The sequence below is a fragment of the Epinephelus moara genome, chromosome 12, assembly GCF_006386435.1.
Source record: "Epinephelus moara isolate mb chromosome 12, YSFRI_EMoa_1.0, whole genome shotgun sequence".
Taxonomy (NCBI): domain Eukaryota; kingdom Metazoa; phylum Chordata; class Actinopteri; order Perciformes; family Serranidae; genus Epinephelus; species Epinephelus moara.
Genome location: NC_065517.1, coordinates 1,020,889 through 1,044,908, shown reverse-complemented (window position 1 = coordinate 1,044,908; position 24,020 = coordinate 1,020,889). Strand labels below are relative to the sequence as shown.

At 41.6% G+C, this 24,020-nt stretch overlaps 1 protein-coding gene across 22 annotated transcripts in view; it reads right to left on the bottom strand.

Moving 5' to 3' along the window:
• The window catches only part of LOC126399070 (adhesion G protein-coupled receptor F5-like), a 155,030-nt gene that overhangs the window by 18,106 nt on the left and 112,904 nt on the right, over window positions 1–24,020 (bottom strand). For 18 of the 22 annotated variants that reach the window (XM_050058838.1, XM_050058837.1, XM_050058840.1 and 15 more), the window contains 9 exons: window positions 21,132–21,185; window positions 18,232–18,480; window positions 9,359–9,465; window positions 9,203–9,261; window positions 8,974–9,113; window positions 7,461–7,673; window positions 1,595–1,807; window positions 1,349–1,504; window positions 1,079–1,257 (listed from right to left, as the gene is read on the bottom strand). In XM_050058838.1, coding sequence (XP_049914795.1) covers window positions 1,079–1,257; window positions 1,349–1,504; window positions 1,595–1,807; window positions 7,461–7,673; window positions 8,974–9,113; window positions 9,203–9,261; window positions 9,359–9,465; window positions 18,232–18,480; window positions 21,132–21,185 — 1,370 coding nt within the window. The remainder of the gene's footprint in view (window positions 1–1,078; window positions 1,258–1,348; window positions 1,505–1,594; window positions 1,808–7,460; window positions 7,674–8,973; window positions 9,114–9,202; window positions 9,262–9,358; window positions 9,466–18,231; window positions 18,481–21,131; window positions 21,186–24,020) is intronic. The other 4 variants (XM_050058825.1, XM_050058834.1, XM_050058841.1 and 1 more) reach the window with 2 other exon arrangements.

Below are 24,020 nucleotides of genomic sequence, written 5' to 3'. Positions count from 1 at the left end.
TTTCTTATAATTTTTGGTATGACTAAGTCATGGTATGGTATGGTATGCTGTACATAATCACCGAAACTGTCAGTGTGTCATTCTGTCAGTCAGTCATTCTGTCTGTCCCACATTTTTCTACTCACTGACATGGTCAATCTATGTGAAACTGCACATAGGCATTAAGGATTGGCACACGTAGAAGATGACAATGCTTCTCTTTCCAAAAATGACACTATTAGTATATTCTTTTCCCATGTGAACTACCAGTGCACCCCACTTTTAAGTCAATACAACATATAAACACTTTAACTATCTGCCTTCAATGTGCTACCTCAACTACTAATGTACAGTTTTAGCCCACTAACTATCCCACTATTGGCAATGGTACTACTGTACTTTCAATAAAGCACATACTATCAAATTCACAAAAAGTCTGCCTGTCTGAATATATATATATATATATAAATATATATATATATATATATACATATATACATACATATATATATATATATATATATAACAACGTTTTCTTGGTGCAGAAATATTTGGCTGTAAAACATATCCAAACTGCTTAATTATTTTAAAGTGTGCATTGTAGGTTGTATAATTTACATGAATATTGTATCATAAAATAATAATTAAAATGATACCTGCAGCTCAGTACAGTGCATATCAGAGCTGCACATCACACACAACCCATTCTCATCCCAGTGAACCTAAACATCAAAATATAACACGCTGTGTACCTTCCTGTGTCTGTTTTGGATGTCTGTCTTTATTCTACAGGTGGTGCTACAAAGTGACGCAGCCCAGTGTATCATACAGCCTTAAACTATGACTCTCTCCATCCATATCTAACGATGACATCTACCAACAAAAGCAGTGGTATTTGACAAGTTGGGTTGTTGCCCAAGGTCACTTAACAGTCATGAAATTGCATAAATTAGATATGACTGGAAAGCTGAGACTCTTGTGGATTCATGAACCCAGACAAAACGGACATCACTATGACACTACCATTTCCATTCATTCTGGAGTGGTAAAAAAAACGCTTAAATTTAGCACCGAAACTGTGTATCAGCTGATCACCTACCTCTGAATCAATTAATAATTCCTTGATTTGTGTTATGATGCAGGTGTCCTCCAAAATGTTCCACTCTCCTGTTTCCTGACAGACAGCAGTCCTGCTCCCCTCTTGACCATTGTCACATCCTATGATTGATTTGTCGTCTACTCGTCCAGTCCCATATGGTGGATCCTTACATGTAAATTCTTAAGAATTAAATAATCAATTAATATTACACAAAAGATGGTAAAAAATAGCAAATGAACAGTGCTGTCACATTTCAAATATTGCTCTTACCCTCTCTGAAAATGATCATATTTGTCGTCTTTTCGTAACCCTCAGGGTCATCTACTTTACAAGTAAACTGTATTGACTGTGACTCGCTGCAGCTCTGTAGCTGGTAATCATGCGTGATGCAGTAGGTTTCTCCATTATTAGTAGTGACAGTGACATCTGTGAACATTTAATAATGCTGTTGTTAAGAAACTGTTAGTAGCTGTGTCTGGTTTTTCAGTGTGGTCATCCTGAGGAGTTTCCACTTACCTAAGGGTGAATCATTTGAGCCTAAAAACCACCTGACCTTATAGGGGTACTGTACGCAACACTGAAGTGGTTTTTGTCCCTCTGTCCCGTCACATTTAACATTAACTCTACTCTGTAGTCGTACAATGGGAGCTGGTCTGATTTCATTTCTTGTTATATCTCCATTTTGGTGGAAATTTATGACTCCACCCGTCAGAGTACATTCGTAATGTCCTGTGATTAAAAGAAACAAGTATTAATGACTGCAGTGTTATCCTGTAAAATAAAGAAAAAATAAAATTGTCAACATGCATTACATATTTCACTTTCATATTTTCATATTTCGTATTTCAATATTTAGTCACAGCTGTCACAGCTGTGACTAAATATTTTGATACACTAATAATAATAATAATAATATATTTATAGAGCGCTTTTCATGGCTTTTTACTTTTCACATTAGTTAAAAACGATCATAAAATAGACTACAATAAAATACACACAACATCATGCACATATTAAAAGCCATTTTGAAAAGATGAGTTTTGATGAGTCATTTGAACCAGGAAAAGTCAGTGCAGTCTTGTGTTCCAAAGGGAGGGGGCAGCTATGGAGAAGGCTCTGTTGCCCCAGGTCCAGTGCTTGGTCTTGAGTGGTGGAGTCAGGAGATTGGCATCAGAGGAGTGGAGATTGCGGGAAGGAGTGTGGCAGTGGAGCAGGCCAGTGAGGTAGGAGGGGGCCTGGTTATGAAGGGCTTTGTAAGTGAGGAGAGGGGCTTTGAATTGGATGCATTGTGGGACAGGAAGTGGAGGTTCTAAAGGACATGGGTGATGTGACTGCAGTAGTGGGAATGGGTGAGCAGAGGGGCCAGCAGAGTTCTGGATGTATTGGAGCTTGGATGGTGTACCATAATAAATGCTGCTGCAGTAGTCAATTCTGGATATGATGAAGGCATGGATGGAGTGATGGGCGGAGATGACCTATGGTTTTTTTTTGGTGGAAGAAGGCAGTACTGGTGATTTGATTGACATGTTTTTCGAAAGAGCAGTCGTGCAGAAATAACAGGTGGTTGCGGGTGTGCAGGGAGGAATGCAGAGTGGAATTGTCAATGGTGAGGCAGAAGTTGTGAGAGGTTTTTGTGAGAGATTTGGGACCAATGTCAGATTTTTCCCAGCTCAGTTTTAGCTGGTTTCAGTGCTGTGGAAGCCAGATAGAAATCAAAAAGGTCATTGGAGGAGAGGTGGGCGAGGCAAGAGCACGTTCCAGTATTTTTGACAGAAAGGGGAGAGTCAGAGGCTGAGTAGTGAAGGGGGCAGTGGACAGACTGCTGTAGGTGGAGTCAATTTTTTTTTCTGGAAGAATCAGAGGAAAGTGCTACACATGTTAACTGTGAAGGATGTGGAGGTGTTGTCACAGGGTTTGAGAAGTTTGTTTATGGTGGAAAGAGAGCCTTGGGATTGGTGGAGCCAGAGTACATGAGCTGTGAGTAGGAGGCGGACCGGGCTGTAGTGAGAGCAGTTTTGTATTGCTGAAGATAGTCTGTATAGATTTGGAGATGTACTGTTAAACTATTTTTCTTGAAGAGTCTTTCGAGCTGATGGTGCTTACGGCATTTCATTTGGTGGAGTTCAGGTGTCAGGTCAGAGGGATGATCAGACAGTGGGGGAGTAGAGGCAGACACTGGCAAGAGAGGCTAAGAAAGCTGAGGGGGACATGGATTTCAGATTTCTAAAAGATATTTTGCATTTTTCTTTTGGTATAGGGATAGGGATGTCAGTGTCCAAGATGGTTGCAAAGTGGTCAGATATATGGAGGCTGAGGCTGGAAAGGTGATGTATTGTAAGACCAGTGGAGCAAACTATGTCCAAGATGTGACTGCAGCTGTGAGTGGGGACATTGACATGTTGTATGAAGTTGAGAGATTGCAGCACTTCCAGGAAATCGATGGCAGATTTACAGTCAGTGTCATCAATGTGTAAATTAAAATCACAGAGGAGAATGGAAGGTGAGATGGCACGTAAGCTGGGTCAGACAATCAGAGAGGTCTGATAGAAAAGAGGAGTTTTGATTGGGGGGCAGTAGATAATGGCTGTGACTAATGGAGTAGGACCAGGAATTTTGAAGGCGACGTGTTCAAATGAATTAGCGGGAGGAATGGGGATGGTGGTTGTTTTAAGTCCTTTCTATAAACAGCAACAACACCATCACCCTGCCCCTCAAGGCGAGGTTGATCAATGTATGCGCATCCTGCAGGTGTGGTCTAATTGAGGCCCTGATCACACAGGATGCATTTTAGCAGCCGGGGGCTGCTTTTTGCTCGCGGTTTTTGCATTGCGACCGCCTTGCATTTCTGTGCTCTAAGCGCCTGGAGCACTCTGAATGCCTCGAGTTGAAAAAATTTAGAGCTCAGAGCAGAAAAATGCCTCACGTTATCTCTGCCTTTTTGTCATTGTCCAATTGGATGATTTGAGAGGTGGGCCTTCTGTGGTGGTCATAACAACAAGTTTACAGCTGGCAAACAACGGAGGAGAAATTGGTGGTAGTGGTTGCTGGATACCTAGAGCTATAGAATAGAATAGAAAGACCTTTATTGTCATCATTCAACATGTGTATGACGAAATTAAAACAGCTGCCTCTGATGGTGCAAGAAGGAAAAAAAAATCAAGTAAACTATATAAAACAATCTACACAAACAACAATACTGTAAAACAAACAATAAATAATAAATGATAAATAAAAGCCAAAATATGACAACAATGACAACAATACTGACCAGAACTCGCGTCAAACTTCCATGAATAATTACATGACATGCAGTGCAGTATATACAGCCTGATGATAGACAGCAGGTTGTCAAACTGCCCCTGAGTCATCCTAAAATATCCCTGTATACAGCCATCATCAAGGCAAAGTTCCTGAACGAACTGGTGGTACTCCCTGTGATCCACCCTCTTTTTTTAGGGTCTCGTGTACCCACATAGATCTCAATTTTTCTTGTAGCCAACAAACTATTAACTGAAACCCTTAACCCTCAACCAGGGCTAGAGAAAGCACCCTCTGCCTAAAGAATTTAGGGACTAGATGCTAATAACTGTAAAATAAATAAATAAACAGTACATTGATGACATGGGAATGTTAGGAGGTGATGGGGTGGTTGCTTGGCAACAACAAAAAGAGGCAGCAGGATTTGATTTTACTAGTGGCATTCGGTTGGAAAAAAACAAAAAACAAACAAACAAACAAAAAAAGGCAGTGCCCCGCACCTTGCATTTTGCAACCTGCAAAATCCATCCTGTGTGATCAGGCCTTGAGTGAGAAATAGTCCAGGGGTTTGTGCCAGGTTTCAGTGAGACAGAGGAAATCCATGTTGTTATCAGTAATAAATTCACTCAGAATAAGGCTTTTATTGTTAAGTAAGCTAGTGTTTAGCAAGGCCAGTTTCAGGCGATGTTGCTTCGTGATAGCTTGTGAGAACGTAATGAGGAAGTTGGGGTGCTCCAGGACCACAGGGATGGAACGGAGTTAGGGGACGTGAAGTTATATGAAAACACACGGCCAGAGCCTCTGTGTGGAGAATGGCTTTTGCGGTGTATTACAGCTTTCATGAGAAAGTTCATGAAGATCAGATGCTGGTAGTTGTCTTAGTTTCAAAGTTCTGTGGCGGAGTACAGTGGTGGCATGGTCTGGTCAGGGAATGGTAGCACAAAGCGATCGTTAGCTTGCAACCAAGGGCCGAACGTCCAGGAAAGGAGATGTGATGTCCACCCCAAGACCATCCACAGGGTAATCCTTAGCATAGCAGCAGCAGCACACTAACAGTCTGAAGAGGTGAGGAGGCGAGATATACAAAAATAGCGTTATTCCCGAGGACTCTTTCAACTCTCCCACTGCAGCGGCTATCTCCACTTTGCTCAAGGAGGCGCTTAAACCTGAGAAGGCGCCCCTCTTGGAACGTACTCATCGCACTCTCCAGCCGAAGCCGAAACCTGGTGAGTGTCCTCACCCCCATGCATTATCATATGGTCTGTGTTGACATTTTGCCATGTGCCAGAGCCCAGAAACAGATGAAGTTAGGAGATATGGTCATCTCTATCTTCCCTGATCACACTACAAAGACGGCCTGGGCCCAGGCTGCATTCAGTGACATTCGCCACCAGCTCCATAAGATTCCGGGGATACGATTCGGCCTGCTACACCCGGCCACCTCCATGTTACACGATGGTGTCAAAAAAAAAAAAGCAGTTTAAATCACCAGAAGATGCCACGGAATTTATTAGTAAAAGTAAAAGAACTGAGAAAAGATGAATTGAGTTAATAGATTACTACTAACTCTTTTTTTCCACACACCAAGTTATGTGATGTTGATGTTGAAGTGGATTTGTTTTGTGCCTTGTTGTTTTATCATTGTTAAGTTTGCAGGAGCCCACAAAGCTCAAATAGTATCACTAAGTCAAAAACATGCCTGTTGAGGATTTGACTCCCAGGTTTCATTCTCTTGTTATATTCAACTACTCAACAGATGGCCACTAATAAAAGGGATTCCACAAGGTGGCTCCACCATGAGGTTTGTTAGCTAGAAAATTATAGGTATGGGGAGCCCTTTTAAGAAATTGAGGGTATTTGCTCAGTTGAAACATCTTAAAGCTGGCCTAGTGTTTCTGCAGGGAACCCATATGCGCATCAAAGACCAGGCCAGATTAAAATGTCCCTATGTTTCACTCAAATTTAATTTCTAAAGCCAGAGGGGTTGCTATTGTAATTGGTGAATCAGTACAGTTCTCAACCTCTAAAAGTATCTCATAAAAATAGCAAATATTTAATCGTTTCAGGTACAATTTTTCAGGTTCCTGTTTTATTCATTTATATTTCGATGACTGACACTTCTGTACTAAGATGTTTGAATGTCTACCATCATTAAATAATAACTTTCTTATATCTGGAACATAAATTGTGTAATTGATCCCAGTCTGGACTGCTCCAATCCCCAAAATCTGACCTCCTCATTGATGTCAAGATCAATTTATGATTTCATGTCTAAGAACGGTTTCATTGATCCCTGGAGATTCTGTAACCCCCATGCTACAGAATATTCCTTCTTTTCTCAGATATGTATATGAGATTTTCTCGGATTGACTATTTTTCATTGATGCCAAATTAATTTCCAAAGTGTTGACTGTTAAATACCATCCTATTTTTATTTCTGACCATGGCCCTCTTTCTTTAGATATTCAGTAAGCTCCACAACCCCTATACTCAGCATTATGGAGGTTCAACACTTTGTTTCTGTCGAATTATAAATTCAGTACATTTATTGCAGCCTCAATTGATGACTTAATCACTATTAATCAGAATGAGACAGAGCCTGTCTCCTGTTCTTTGCTGTGGGAATCATTATATGCATGCCTTTGGGGTCAAATCATTTCCCACTCTGCACATTTAACTAAAACCCATAATTCCAAACTGCAGGAACTCTCTATTAGTATCAGGAAGTTAGATCAAGCTAATTGCCCTTCTCCTAGTTTACTGAAATGCTGTGTAGATTTGCAGACTGAATTTCCTGAATTTCAGCTCCTGGCCCACTGCAAAAGGATGCCTTTTTTTTGCGGGTGTCTGGCACCAAAATCACTTACCAAGTGTCAGTGTTTGACGATTTTGGAATGAGAACAGGTTGGGAAAAGACAACATTCATTTTCTTTCACAATATTCTGATGAAACATAAAATTAATAAAATTCTAATTTATGATATCTGATCTCACTACACAGTATCAGGGAATGTATATGCCTTATATGGTGTATACTTGGGGAACTACTACGTTGTTCAAATTTATACTGATTTTATAGTTACTGATTTCTTATTAGTTAACAAACTCAGCTATCTTTGACTTACCAATATCAGCAAGGATGACATTCTTAACTGTAAGCACAGACTCCATGCGAGAAGTAGTTACTTCAAGCCTTCCACGCTCTTTAATTTCCCTCCCTTGAAATTTCCACACAGAACCAGAGATTTGTCCTACATTAACGTTTTCAGGAGGCCCACACGTCAGCAACATGGTGTTTCCAGTATAAGTAAGGCTTGGAAAGCTGATTGTAGTTGTACCTGTGAACAAAGTCAAAGAGATCACTTTGGAATTTGGTCAAGTGGAACAATAAGTAATTACTTACTGTATTTTTGGCTGGACCAACGAATGTAAGGCCATCCCTATAAACACAAAAATCTGTCCATCGCTGAGTGGCTGAGTGGCTGAGTGGCTGATAAATTACGTCATTGGTTGTGATGTACCCTGCGATAGTCTGGCGACCTGTCCAGGGTGTACCCTGCCTTTGCCCAATGTCAGCTGGGATAGGCTTCAACCCTCAAGAGTATCAAGTGGTTATAAAAAATGAATGAATGAATGGTTGTGATGTGATGATGTAGGTGTTAGTGTTTCCCCATTCGCCATTGTTCCTTCAAACTAAATTGGTGCTGACAAGGTGACAGAGCCGTGTACAGTGTATTCCACTCTTAAACCAGTGTAGCATAATAGCATGGTGGAATCAGCAAGCAAGATAGCTAATTAGCCAGCTGCTACATGAGTAAAACTTGACAACTTAGTGCTTCATCAAAACACTCTTGCCACAACGTAGGAAAGCATGCTGCTATATTCAGATGAGTGACAACTTTGTTTGGCTTATTTTCTGTAACAACTGTAACGTTAGTGCTAAAGCATGGTGGAATTAGCAAGCCAACTAGCTAACTAGTCAGTCACGGTTGAAATGACAGTTTTGGACAGAGGAAAAAGAGGATCACCTCATCAATTTGTTTGAGGAACAGTATGACATAAACCTTGAATTTATTTAAACCTTATTAGCTGGTCAGAACCATAGAACAGGTGCCACCACAGAGGAGAGAGTGGAAATAACACGATGATGGAAACTTAAGTTAATATTGCATGTTACACTGTCAAAACGGGTGCCACCACAATTACAAAATTCTTCTTTTGGTAATCAGCACCCATCGGACATTTTTCAAATTGTTGCTATAGGTGGAACTTGGCTCCAATAGTGGCCGAAGCCTGCACAGCCTCCACCAGTCACGTGGGGACGTACATCCCTAGGCGGAGCTGAAGGGGGGGAGGGTTGTGTTAAACTGAGCAAAAAGTAGCTGATCAGTGGGTTTATCACCAGAGAAAGCAGCTCCCTTTTGCTATGTCCAAGTGTACTGTTCTTCATTTTAACATGTACTTAAGTCTACATGAAATTTTGTGATGGACTGTAACAACAGGGCCAGCTCTGTCAATGAAAAGTTATGGCATAAGTCCATGACTGAGTTTATCACTTACTGTTTCAAATTAATAGTCCTCCTTTAATGCACGGTCCAGCTATGAACTAGGTTTTGACCTATTATTGTTTGAACTTACTGTTGTATGATGCAGTAACTGGGCCAATGACAGTGGCAATGGGCTGCATTGCTTCACGGAGTTTTCCATTTGCTTCAGCCACTTCATCCGCAATAACTTCAGTTGTCTCAACAACAAAGTCTGTGATTATGCTTCCTTCTCTGTAAGATAAACACAGAAGCCAGAGTTGTGGTGTAAAAGGTGTACACATTCCTGCCTGCAAATGTTTTAAGTGGCAGAATTACCATACCTGAATCTGCTCACAGAAACATCGATAAACCCTGTGAGTCCTTCATACTGCTTCTCTAACTGTGGGACAGAGAAGATGATTATTATTATTTGCTTTGCAACATGAAGAACTCAAAATACAAGTTACATGTGGATATGATGTTATAAGCATACTTACCACTGCATTAATCCTTCTTTCAAGATCCTTGTATGTTGCACTTGTTGCATCATTTAATTCTGCTGTGTATTCCTTGTCTAATTCGATTGACATTTCCACATCAAATCCTGTTCATTTGAAAGGGATGAAAAACATGAGCAAAGCTTATCTGTGGTTAAGACAAGGTTAAGAGACATTCACAACTTGTTTTACAACATAAAATACGTAGAATAGTAAATACCCCACTGTGAATTTTGAAGCGTTTATGCGTCTTAAAGAAGACAAACATAGCTTTACAGCCATGCTGTGGTGGAGACATCAAGTCGTATGACTGTGGCATAGTTCTTTTATAGCCTTTTTACTTTTGGCAAATGCATTTATGCTTCAAAAATCATAAAAAAATGTGTTCATCTGTGAGGATTATCTTGCTGAACAAAACATTTAAGTAACATAAACATTTGTCTGGCTCAGAGGTTATATTTTGCAATAATCCAAAATCCAATGGAAAATCGCATAGGCTTTTTGGCTTTTTTTTTTAACCAGGGTGATGCTAATTTCTGTGTCTGCCTACAGATAAATGTCATCACTGCAGTACTCTGTGCAGATTACCTTAATATGCTCCTCAGTGAGTGATTGTCACTGTCAGAGCATGCTAGTGCACTGATGGGTATGATGGAGCGGAGAGTATGTGGAGAGATTTGAATGAGAAAAAAAAATAAAGAAGAAAATGAAATGTGCATATACTATCATTGTCATGTGGAGCACTACTATTGTTTGTTTATTTAGTTATAATATAGATATTATAAGCCTGCCCAGGGCGCTGAATGTGCTAGGTCCTGTACTGTCTGCTACCACAGCTTTGACATGCCAAGTGGATGGCAAAACTTCAGTAGGCTGACCAATATTCAAACAGTATTCAGAGCAAGTATTAAAAGCCAAGTAATTCAACAACATACTCTGGTAGCTATGTCACTCTACCGTTTCTCATTCATGTATCAAGTCTCATATCAGCAGTCAGTTAATGTGTGGAAAACTAACATGGCAGTCCATAACATATACAGTATCTCCTATCGCTATTAACTGAGTACTATCTGGTATATTTTAACAGATGTCAAATGACCACCATACTTTTTTCATACTGTTTGGGAAGGGGACTAAAAAACAGCAAGCCATGAAGTTCATTTTGTATTAATACAAAGTCAAATTTGCATTCTGGAGCATATAGGCCTAACAGAAAACTTAAAACTACAAAATAAACACTAGATCAGTACTAGACAGGCATGATGGGAAATGAGGGCAGTCTCATTGTTACGAGACTCTCAGCACCGGCTTGGAGGTGCGCATCACAGCTGAGACAGCGAGTCAAGCGGTGTGCTCACAGTTATAGTAGCAAACTATGAAATACATTGCTTACATTGTATTTCATTGTATGTATGTCTTTCAATTTTTCGTTGTATTTCATATCTCAAACAATTATTCCATTTCATTAGAAGTCTACTATAATTCTGCTACTGACAGCTGTCAAAACAGTTAGTAAAGTAGCAAAATAAAGGGCGGCCCCCGCAGCACTCCTCGGGCCGATGACCCCGACAGGCCCTGTGGTGTGGCAGTGGTGAGAAAGACTTAAAAAAGGACTCTAAATAAAATATGTAAGCACAAAACTTTAGTAGAAAGGCAGATATAACAATAATGTAAGAGACACACATTACACTGTTTCATCTCTATTTACTTCAAGTACCATAGATGTCATACTCTCATAACTTATTAACTGTAAATTAAACAACTGCTTTGACATGTAAAACATCAGTTTGAAAAATAAAACATAGTGCAGGAGAAAAGATGGACTTCTACAAAGGAATAATCTTTTTTTTTTTTTTTTTAAATAATCTCAAGATAGTGATGCTCCTTGTGCCACCATGCATTACTTTTCATATTGATATTATAAGACCAAATGAAAGAACCACAAAATAAACTCTGGGTGTGCAAATAACAATATATGAAACTATTTACCCTGTCAAGCCAAGGGTTTGAGTTTTCCCACTCTTTTCTGTACCTCTGTCGCATGGCAGAGTATTTTATTTGATTATTTGTTGCATATATATTTGTTATTAGTTTGTTTCTTCATTATGTTTGCATGTGTAATTCATTTTTCCCATATTTTGCATGTATATTTATTAGTTGCTGTGTTTTGATTTTGGGTATGTTAAACTGAGTTGGACTGTAGCTTTTTATGTAGTGTGTTTCCTGCCGTAGTGCACACCTCAGTGGACTTAATAAGGTAATTGCTTGATTGAAAAGAACGATGGACAGCAGGTGGCAGCGAATCTGCAGCTGAGGGCGGGCGCCAGGAGAACCAATGCATGAGCCGGAAGCTGAGCAGAGCTGCTTGTAAGGTGGAGACAGAGATATTGGATGAAGGGAGATACCCAACTGTAGGCTTATCCAATGTTAAGAAAACGGTTACTCTTCCTGTCTCCTAAGTGGGCGTGGTTAGCTCTCCCTCCAATCAGAGCCTGTTCTCCCTCAACCCCACCACCGTGTTGAACAGAGGCTCTGTGGATGTCTGTGTATGCGGATCGAGAAGCAGGTGGAATGAAAATACATTCTTCCTATTATTGCAGCCTATTGTTGCACAAAGCTTGGGCATTTTTTATTTATTACTAGCGGTAAATAACTGTTTGTAAGCTAACTGTGATTTTACCGCCTGTTTATCAAGATCACGAGATCTCGCGAGAACTTGTTTTCTGAGACGGACAGGGCTCAAACAAAGTTAACTTTCTCTTGATTTGTGCAGATGAAAAATGCAGCTTTAGTGTCAGAATATTGGGAAGATGTGAGGCTTGTGGAAAAAGAACCCAATATTTACTTTAGTGACTACAGGGCGAAAGAATTGACCATAAATTGTGATCACGTTCATTTTCCTCATTGACGACAATACATTCAGAGCTGCCGCAAGTCTCCTACGGGGGCGTGGCGCTGACGTCACTGAATCAGGAAGTGAGCTGAGTGGGGTATCTCGCTTCATCCAATATCTCTGGTGGAGAGGACGTCAAACCGGGGCACGAGAGAGACATGAGACGACACAGCTACGGCAGCGGCGGCAGCGGGACGACAGGGTGTTTCGTCAGGTCAGGAGAGTGGGCTGGGAACGAGTAGACCCACTGTTGTATCTACGGCCAGATACTGCGGTTGTCGGGCAGGGGCTGGAGCCTCAGCCTGGACGTGTGAGTAACGCAGTTCTCTGATACAACAGTTGTGCTAAAAGCTAATACCGAGCTAGCGGTGACTTCCTGCACTATAGATAAGTGCAGTGGCAGTAGCAGTAGTAACTGTGTTTTGTGAGCCGTGCACTGCCCAGTCTCTTCTACCGGTAGGATTACGAAGCCACGCTCGGGAGCAGTGACGCAAGACAGTCGCAGCGGCGGGTGACGACCGGTTGGACCATGGGCTTGACGGCCGGGTAGCAGTCAGAGGATGGGTTGGAAGCAAACGACACCATTTGGACTGTGTGGCCGTCCTAGGGACATTGGACTATGCGGTATTCTGACCCAGCCATTGAGTGACTTTTAATAATACATTTTATCACTTTTTTTTTTTTTTTTTCATCATTCTGGGTCCTCTGTTTAGCTTTTATGGTGTAGCCTAAGGCTATTTTATTGTGTTTTACTGACTATGTTTTAACTGTTTTTATTTTGCATTTTAGTGCCAGACCTGCTAAAAAAGTATATTTAGTCCCTTGGTTTTTTTAACGGACAATTTGTGGCTTTTATTCGTGCATTTGTAAAATAAATTATTGTCTGCCTGATGCTGTCTTTATCCTTGGTGAACCATACACTGCTCTCCCTTGAGAACCTGGCTTTATTAAAAAAAAAAGGTGCGTACTTTAATCCTCAAGAGTCCCTAGACTCTTTAAACCCTAGGTGGCATTGTCGGACAACTCATAATAGTAGTCTAGCCCGACACCTCTGCATCCGCTTTTGTTTTTCGATGAGGAGGTGTGGCCTCAGCCATTGTTTATCGTATCATATTGGCAAATCAGGGGCAGAGAAGGGCGGGTCTTCACGGAACACGGGGTGGGATGATGATGCATTCAAGACAACTCGGATATACGGAACAAACCCTGTCCCGTATTGATTCAAAACGGGACACACTATTTAATCTTAAAATTAAATTCCATATTTTAAGGGACGGGAGACAACCCTAGCTAAGGCTACAACTTTAGTGCATCCATATACTGAAATTAATATGAGCTACAGTGAATAATGCCTTCAAACAGCCCAGATTGAGCTGTTGGGGGGAGCTAATGACAGACTTAGCAAAGTTAGCGGAAGGATGTGTGACGATGTTGGGTTTTCAAAATAAGGTGTTATAAAATACATACAGCATTATAGAAATACGATTAATTGGATTATAGTCAGAAGACCTGTGAAAAGTAAATACCACTAACTTGTGAGGGAAATGTCTTTATTCTTTTTGGGTTGCTGGAAACAAAAATTAAAAAGATTATTCCTGATGTTGAGGACATGTCTGAAAACAGACACAAAACTCAAGTATTTTTACTGCATCAGTATTTAGAGATATTTCAAAGTAAAACTCCCACACTTCTACATTGAAAATCTGAAACTTGAAAAAAAAAGACAATAACTAAAATATTTGAATTAAGGACATTTCACACTACATCCATCCTGAAGGTCAAGCAGGTTGCACAGGTTCAGCCCACTTGTCAGTTTGTGCTGTATGTGGTCCCCGGACTAAAATTAGTTTGACACCACCTGCATTACAGCATAATGTTAATAATGTTTTTACTTTAGCATTTTTGAACCAGAGAAACTTTTTAAGAGGCCCGGTTTTTATTGTGCCTGCACTGCAAGAAGTTGGAACGAGTAGTTTTCAAGGACTTTTTTAGCACCTATGTCAGAGTAGGAACTCTCCCAGTACAAGAGGAACCTTGAGTGACTAGGTGTACATTGATTGATCAAACCCCACCTTTTAAAAAAATAAATAAATAAACTGTTAGCTATGTAAACTACAGACAACACAAAACACAGACTGTTCCAACAGTGAAGTCAAGGCTTTACTGAGCGTATATGTGGCGAGGGAAATACAATTCAAATTAGACTTGTTAAAAAGAAAGTGACCTTGTTATACCAACTGCAGGCTGGCTTACATCACTTTAACATTCGTATTTAGCCTTGAAATCCAGACTCAAATCTCGAAAGATTTTGGCCACCTTTTGGAACCTGCGCTTCGCCAACTGGGTGTGGCCAGGCGGATTTTGCAAGTTTGGCACACCGTGCACGCTGGCGCAGCTACTACTCTTTCCCACCTCCGTCCCTCCTACCTGCACAAGTCGGAAAGAGGGAGGAGAGAAGGCGTTGAGTGGGTTTAACACACAGCTGATTCACATCACACCAATCAAATGAGCCCCTCTCCTCGCCCTTAAATGCGCCGCGTGAAGGTGTAATGAGAGTTTACTCAATTCGCCATGGCAGAAGAGAGCAGCAGTGTCAGACGGCCAAACTTCTCCCAGGAGGAAAATGATGTTTTGGTCCGGGAGGTCCAAGCTCGCAGTGTCCAAATATACGGAACTGCGAGTACACCTCCACGGGCTCTCTCTTTCTCTCTCGCAGTCTAACTCTCTTTCTTTTCTTTTGACTTTTCTAAGATGACAGATGCTGAATATATACTCCCTGTCTGATGCTGTGGCTGTTTGTGGTTGGCTGAGAGGGATGTGAACTTATTAGTTTGCAGCTGTGTTAATCAAATCAGGTTGGGTTTCCATTACGCGTGCCAAATGTGCCAAACTTTGATCTGATGTCAGATGTGACAGGACAGTCGATATAGAGATACATTTTGTGCTGATTGCAGATAGTTGCATTGAATAGTGGTTTGTGTGGGTATTTATTGCATTGTTAATGTGCCTGACATCCTGGAAACCTGTCTGTGAGGTTTTGGTGATGTGTGCGCACTGTCCGCCAGTCAGCCAAACTTCCACGTACATCGTCTGCGCTCCACCTGCGCTGACAGTAGACCCGGTTTCAGCTGGCGAGCTTTTAGCACACCTTCAGCGAAGCCTTTTGGCACAAAACTGTCACTGCTCCAAGCTGGATCTGTCGACACATCTCCCTGCTGCGCCGCCACACCCATCTCAGCGCACCTCAGTCTGCCAAACTACCAAACTGAGTGCGCCTTGGGTTGCACTGCTCAAAACTAGCTCTGCGCGGGGTTTGCCACCCTGTGCCGCGCCGGGAAACTAGAGGCCTTTGAGACTGGCCCTCACCCATCCCCTTCACCCTTCCTACCCAAGAGCATGGATAGGCAGTATTTCTATTACTTGTATTTAATATATGTTTTTCAATTACATTTGAGTATTTTGTAATTTGTATTTGACAAGGCCGATAAAAAGCAAATGTAATTTGTAACAAAATACTTTTGAGTGGAGTAATTTTGTATTTAAAATACTCAAAATACTTTCTCCACGAATCAAAAAACAAAAATAATAGGCTACACATTCTTATAATAATGGATGTAACAATATTTTTTACATTTTGATATGTTTTTTAAACTTGGGCCATTTAATGTGCCCTTCAATGATCTAGTGGTCTGTTTTACTGGACTGTGCATAACATAGGAAATTGTATGTTGTTGTGGTTGATGCTTGGGATGAGTATGCTACAAATGAATTGCCGCATGTGGGATCAATAGAGTTGTCTGAATCTAAATCTGAATCAGTAAAAAATATTTTAGGGTAGCCTACATGTCCCTAGCTTTTATTTCTCTTTTTCATTTGAAAAAAGTTGAACACAGGGCTCCAAAGGCTCCAGGTTAGACAGCAAACAAGTTCACTAGCTACAGTATCTTGCTGCAGTTTGGCGAGACCGTTCACAGCACAGCTAGACTAGACTTGCCAGGCATGCTGCAGGTGCTGCTCACAGTGTGACAGATGTCAACTGGCTTGATGTATGATTTATGTCTGGGTCTGGCTACATAGCTTATTGTATAACAATAAACATGGTGATGATAGTTGTATTATCAAGCTAGCGATGCTTATGCTAACTGTCTAGGTTAGTGCATAGCCAGTGTTTGGCAAAGCTAGCGATCAATGCTAACATGCTAATAACGCTAACATGCTGTCTAGGCTAGTGCATAGCCCGTGTTTCTGTTTCAAACCTGAATACTCTGCTATACCAAATTGTGAGAAAACAAGCGCAAATAGCTGCAACCAAATTTGCTACTACCACACCATTAATGGATGAATCATGGTTGTTCTTGGTTTGACCAGTGGGGCTAACTGATATATTATGCTTTTGCCGTATCCCGTCGGCAAAATGGCAAAAACTTCCTTCCTGGAAGTGGCTTCTAGGGCAGTCTTCTGTTCCTCTCTCAAGGAAAAAGATGAGTGTAGTTGGCTTAGCGTTTCTTCCAAGGGTAAATTGAATGGACACGCTCCTTCAGCAGCTGCCATTTTGGCTGTTTACTTTTCGACTCCTACGGCGCAGTGCTGTCCTCATCATGTTACGCCTGCCCAGAGCCCGCCTCTGTCAGATAGACTGATCTGATTGGTCCGATGGTGATTCACTGGGCTCTGCTCGTAGGGGTTTATTCGTATCCAGGTTTATTCGTACTGGCAGTGCAAATGCACACAGAAAGCTAGAATTACTGCCCATTGTATGCCTCTGTAAACCAGTCAAGTTGCACTTACAGTTTATATCCATGTCTGTCCAAACTTAAATGTAGCCATGACAGTTGACAATGCTACAAATGTTGCTGCATAGAAACTGCATATTCTAGACTATATTTGATGCTTCTCCCACATCTTCTCCCCAACAGCACTGAAGATCTATACAATCAGCACAGTTTCAAGGTGTCACCAATCCAGTGTCTGACCAAATGTCTCCACTTCTGTTTTTGAGTTATGATGTTGATCAATGGCCAGAAAAGTGCTTTTTCCAAATTCTGTGATGTCACAGTGAACAAGACCTTTGACCTTTTGGATATAAAATGTCATCACCTTATCCTTTTATCCTAAAGTCACAGTGATCTTGACCTCTTACCACCAAAATCCAATCAGTTCATCGTTGAGTCCACCTGGGCATTTGTGCCAAATTTGAGGAAATTCCCACAAGGCCCTCTTGAGATGTTGCATTCATGAAAATTAAGTGGACACAAGGTCACAGCAACCTTGACCTTTGACCACTAAAATTTAATCACTTCATCGTTAAGTCCAAGTGGATACTTGTGCCAAATATGTTCATGAGAACAGGACAGATAGACAACCCAAAAACATAATGCCTCTGGCCACGACTATCAATGGCACAGAGGCATAAAAAGCCCTTGAAGCTACGGAATTCTTGAGGGTGCTCCCCAGTGGGCGGTTCCTCTCAGGAAATGAACTCTGGTTTTAGTCTCATTGTGAACGCGGTGCCCATGTCTCAGGGTCTTCTGCAAGCGCACACATGAGCGCGGTGTACAGAGAGGCAGTTAGAGCTACAGGCTACAATGAGGCTAAAAACAGAGTTCAAATGATGTTTTTCCCAACAACTTTTTATGTCGGGGCTTCAGGACACTTAGATCACTATGGACGAGCAGTATGGAGATATTTTATGTGTAATGTGATACATTATGTGTTTTTGGACGTTTGAATCTGGGGTGCCTTAAGCCTCCATTAGGTGGAGTTGTGCTGCTACCCCCTCTCCCCTTGGATCTCCCCTTGGAAGCGATGTGAGGATTCTAAAACTTCACCGGAGGCTCCTCGGCATATGGGTGAGTAGATAATGGCTGAATTTTCATTTTTGGGTGCACTATCCCTTTAAGGTAACAAATAAATATATCGTTAGTGATCATAAAGCAGTCTGTCGTGCCTCTTTACCCCACTCTTGTCAATGAAACCATACCTGTAACAGCTGTAGTAGGAGGCATGGTTGTTATTGCAGGTGTAGAAGTGGAAGCCCTGGTTGTTGAAGGGGCACTGCTACCAGTAGCAGTTGTGGGGGTAGTGGTGGGGGAAATAGTAGTAGTAACCCTGATAGTGGCTTTGGTGGATGCCATCACAGTAGTGGTAGTAGCCTTGGTGCTTCTTGCTGTTGTGAGAGCTGTGGTTGGAGCTGGGGTAGAGGTTGCATTTGTTACTGGTGTTGCAGCTGCTGTAGCAACAGAAAATAACACATTGTCAGTAAAAAACTGAAATCCTTTAAGTTAAAATAAATGACAAATCTCAACACATATTTCTAAATACCTAAGTATCGGATCGGATGTATCAAAGAGAGGCAGGATGATCAGTACTGAAGGAGTTGACCTACCAGAGGACAACATACGAGATATCCAGGACAGCTGCAACCTTGGGATCCTGCAGGCTAATGGAAATCATAAGGAGGCTGCAAGAAAGTCGACCACAACCAAATACCTCCAGAGAGAAAGGCAAGTCCTGAGAAGTCAGCTGAATGGTCAGAACAATGTCCGAGCCATCAACATGTAGGCGCTGCCAGGATCATAAACTGTCCAAGGGAGGAGATAGAAGCCACAGATATCAAGTCAAGAAAGCGCCTCACCATGCATAGAGGGTTCCACCCCAAGTCCAGCACCCCGAGGCTATATATAACTATACACTAAGTGGAAAGAGGGAGGCTGAGGACGAGTGAGCATCAGAGCCACTATCCAGGATGACACATCCAAAATCCAGGAATACATCAAGAAGATGGCCCCAAAGGATGAGCTTCTAAGTGAATGCCTCAGATAACAAAAACCTGATGAGAGCGAAGAGGTGTAGCTCCTACATGGTGCATACCACAGTCAGAAAGAGGAAATGGCTGATATCAAGAAGACCTACCAGTGGCTGGACAATGCTGGACTAACAGACAGTACAGAGGCACTAATCATCGCAGCACAAGAACAGACCATAAGCACAAGGGCCATAGAGGCCAGGGTCTACCACAGCAGATCAGACCCAAGGTGCAGGCTGTGCAAAGATGCACCTGAGACGGTCCAGCACATAGTTGTTTTTTTTCCCGTTAAAGGTTTTTTTGAGGGGAGTTTTTCCTTATCCGCTGCGAGGGTCCTAAGGACAGCGGAATGTCGTATGCTGTAAAGCCCTGTGAAGCAAATTGTGATTTGTGATATTGGGCTTTATAAATAAAATTGATTGAACTGATTGATAGTGGCAGGGTGTAACATGCAAGCAGGATCAGCATACATGCAGAGGCACAACCAAGTGGCTGGGACAGTGTACAGGAACATCTGTCCCCAGTATGGACTCGAACTACCCAAATTCCAATGGGACATGCGACCGAAGGTGGTTGAGAACAACAGCGCTAAGATTCTGTGGGATTTCAGCTTCCAGACTGACAAACAGCTGCTGGCTAACCAACCGGACATAGTGGTGGTTGTCAAACACCAGAAGAGGGCAGTGGTGGTAGATGTGGCGATACCAGCTGAAAGCAACATCCCAAAGAAGGAACACAAAAAGTGCAGAAGTATCAAGGGTCGAAAGAACAGCTGGAACAGATGTGGAACGTCAAAGTTGACGTGGTCCCCATGGTAGTAGGAGCACTCGGGCAGTGACCCCGCAACTGGGAGAGTGGCTCCAGCAGATTCCAGGACAACATCGGAAGCCTCAGTCCATAAGTGTGCAGTCCAAGGAACAGCTAAGATACTGCGCAGAACCCTGAAACTCTGAGGCCTTTAGTAGAGGACCAGAGCTTGAGGATGATACAGATACCACCCTAAGAGGGTGATTTATATAATTAAAAATAAATATCCCAAGCGTCGATTAGTTTTTACCTTTTAATGCTGTAACAATTCTTATTTTTCCAATGCTTACTTGTTACAGGTATTGTTGTGTTCATATGTGTTGTAGCAACTGTTGTTGAATCTGATAAAGACAATTTTATAATCATGTATTATGAACTGGAAGATTAAAAAAGTTAAAGTTAATCCCACAAAGTTTTTTAACAAATGTCAACCAGGGAAGAGTTATATGAGTGCTTTCTTCCTGAATACCATCAGCTAGTAATAGCTGTTAGTGGAGATGCTGGTTTCATAAAGACCGTTTTATAACAATGTTACAGCTGAGACTAAAAGCCAAAATGATTCCAGCCCAGATGACTTGCTTTTATTACACAGCTCTATTAAATGCTGTATTCTGATTGGTCAGTCACGGCATTCAGAGGTCTGATATTACTGTGTAATGACCGTTGCTATGTAGCCCAGCGTTGCTAGGGACGCTGCTTTTCATTTTCTCTTGATTCCCTGTAGCTATTGTAGCGCAGATTCAGCCGTTGCCGGCAGTTTTTTTTGTCTCTCCTCCCGATATAATTTATAAATCAATAAAAATCATATAATTAATCAATATTCTGTCTCAAATTATTTATTTAACTGATAATTAGCCGTGTAACAAGCGGGATAATGTATAATGAGCCGGTGAATACTGGGAAAACAACTCCCTTCAGGGGAATTCCCCTGTCTGTATTCCCAGTATTCACCGGCTCATTATACATTATCCCTTACTTACTACACATTTACTGCACTGCAAGTATGTTAAGTGTGAATACCAAATACCATTTACTGTGTACCATGGTATAACTACCATGTTATTAGCAAGGAGGCCACTGTAACTCTTCTTGGTGTAGTTTGAGTGTTGCAGCATTAAGATGTGTTGTGAAAAGAGATGTTCAGTCAGGATCAATAATATTCTGATCATGTATATATTTGCGAAAAAAACTACATCATTCAAGCCCAGATTCATTACTGTAATTCTCACCACATTTTTATGTTGTGACTATTATTTTTAAGCACTTACTTGTTGAAGTTGTCATTGGTGTTGTGGCAACTGTTGTAGCAATTGTTATTGAATCTGGAAAAACAATAAATACAATTGTGTGTGTTTGCTGAAGAGCAAAAATCTTTCAAGTTAGGAAAAATGACTTAATAATTTCAAATGAATATTAAATATTAAGCTTTGACAATGCCTGATTTGTTATAGCAGGGGGTGTTGAGTCTGCAGAAACTGTTTAATAATTATTTGAGCCCAAGTCATTAACTTTAAGGTATTACTAAATTTAACACATTTTGCCTAAATTATTGATTTTTTTCCAAACAACTGACTTGTTACAGTTACTGTTGTTGCAGCTGTTGTTGATGTAGCAATGGGTGTCACATTTGTAAGGAACATGCATTTGTGGGATGAGCAGCAGAGCTGAGTATGTGGGTTGCGCCCATGAAAATCTTTTCCAAATCTTCCGTGCCAATGCCAAACAGCTTTTTTTTTTTTGCTGTTGACTCTTGTTTGGTGTTGTTTGGTGGATTGGATGATTGAAGTCTGAAGAAACAAGACATACAGGCAATTTAACAATTTATTCATTTAACAAACAGCAGCCTCAGTAGCCTGTGCAAGAACCATACACAGCCACAACAGCCTGGCACTTCCTCACTCATGCTGGTCACCAGCCTGGTCACACACTGCTGTGGGATGGCATCCCATTCTTCAACCAGCATTTGTCGCAAGTCAGTCAACGTGGTTGTGTTGGTCACTCTGGCATGAACAGCACGTCCAAGCTGATCCCACAAGTGTTCAATGGGGTTGGGGTCAGGACTGCTGGCAGGCCATTCCATCCTCTCCACTCCCAAATTCTGGAGGTAGTCTCTGACAAACCCCACTCTGGGGGGGCGAGCGTTGTCATCTTGGAGGACAGAATTCAGAGTCTCAGACTGTGGAGATATGAGATTGCCACTGGTTGCAGAATTTCATCTCGATCTCTCTGCATCAAGATCACCTCTAATGATGACAAGCCTTGTTTTTCCAGTGAGGGAGATGTTCCCCTGTACTATCACACTGCCTCCACCAAAAGATGTTACTAGATGGTGCAGCAATCAGTAAAGCATTCCCCGCGTCTTCTCCACACTTTGACCCTACAATCCAACTGCCGTAGGTAGTATCTGGACTCATCCCTGAACATAATGTTCCTCCACATGTTCAGGTTCCAGTGCACATGTTGCCGACACCAGCGCAAATGGGCCTGACGGTGAAAGGCAGTCATGGCAGGCCTCCTGGCAGCCCCATGAGACTGGAGATTGGCTGCGTGCAGTCTGTTCTGGATTGTCTGGGCAGAGAGCCGTCGGCTATATCGTCCTGCAAACCTTCACTGTACTGACTACTACAGTTCCTAAGTGCTGACAGGATGAGGAAACGGCCTTCTTGGGGTGCCTATCAAGCACCTGATTGTCAGCATCTGGGGGTACCAGAAGCCCAAAACAAAAGTTAATAGCAACAGCAAAAAATAGCTGTTTGGCATTGGCAAAGAAGATTTGGCAAGATTTGGGCGCAACCCACATACTCAGTTCTGCTGCTTGGGATATAAATGCATGTTCCACCATTTAAAAGGGAAATAAACAGGCTATCCAATGGAATGCGATTTATTGCCAAAAAGCATTGTTACAACAAAGAAATAATCTACCAAACACGAATTTCCTTAGTTTTTGTGTATAGTTTTCATGGTTGTCTTGTGATGGCTCAAACTGTCCCCATCTGTTGGCATTATTAACTGACACTGCCCGACAGTGTATACTGCCACAAAAGGATGCCTGTTTTTTTTTTTTGTCTGACACTGAAAATCAAACATCACGCAGTGTCTTCTGGGTACTGCAACTGGATTGCTATTTTTAAGTGTATGGCCTTTTACTCTACAACCGGCTCCACACCTCTCCAATTGTGTGTTTTTACATTTCAAATTAAAATAAAGTAATCAAGTTAAAATGACCTACAGTAATAAAATTTGTATCAGTTAACAGTGTCCACAATTCCAAACGCTGCATAACCAAGTGCATTATCACTCGGCAAAACTTAATCAACACACAGTGAAGCTGGCAGCAACCACATGCTGCATAGACACAGTCTGTATAGCAGGTAAAAACCCCGCTCCTCCTCACCTACGTGATGCATTGCATTCATGCCCTCTGTATTTTGTCTCTTACGTGAACACTAAATGCACTGAAATAATTAGAAAGACCATTAAACAATACTATTAATAATAATAAAAAGATAAAAATACAAATTTTAAGAAAATTGGGGAAAAGGAAAATAGTGGAAACTGCGTTCACAACTGTTGTAGCAACTGTTGTTGAATCTTAAAGAAAAATAAAGTGTGGTAAACAGAGATCTGTAAAGGCTGATGCACACCTTGAAAAACTTTTGTGGACAGGTGCATAGGAGCATAGAGTCCAGAGAAGAAAAAAAAAGAAAAAAGGTGCTCGTACACTGTCCTTTAACTTGCAAAGTACTTTATTAACAGCAACGTTTCGGTCCTCAGACCTTTGTCAAGCAGAGATGAAGACACAATGACACACCAAGTAGATATAGCCTACTCTGTGAGATGCAGCCAGTCAGAGACTGAGCAAACAGAGGGCAATAAGTCATGTCAAGCTACACATGGATGGAACCCCTCGGCTTCGCGTTGGGGTTCCATACATCCTGTCGGGCTTTATTTCTCCATAACAACCTCCGAACTATACATTATCCCTTACAGAGATAATTCATAACACCTCACAGGTGTGGCATATCACGATGCTGATTAGACAGCATGAATATTGCATAGGCTGGCCACAATAAAAAGCCACCCTGAAATGTGCACTTTTGCTTTATCGGGGGGTCTGTGGGAGTCAGAAAACCAGTCAGTATCTGGTGTGACCACCA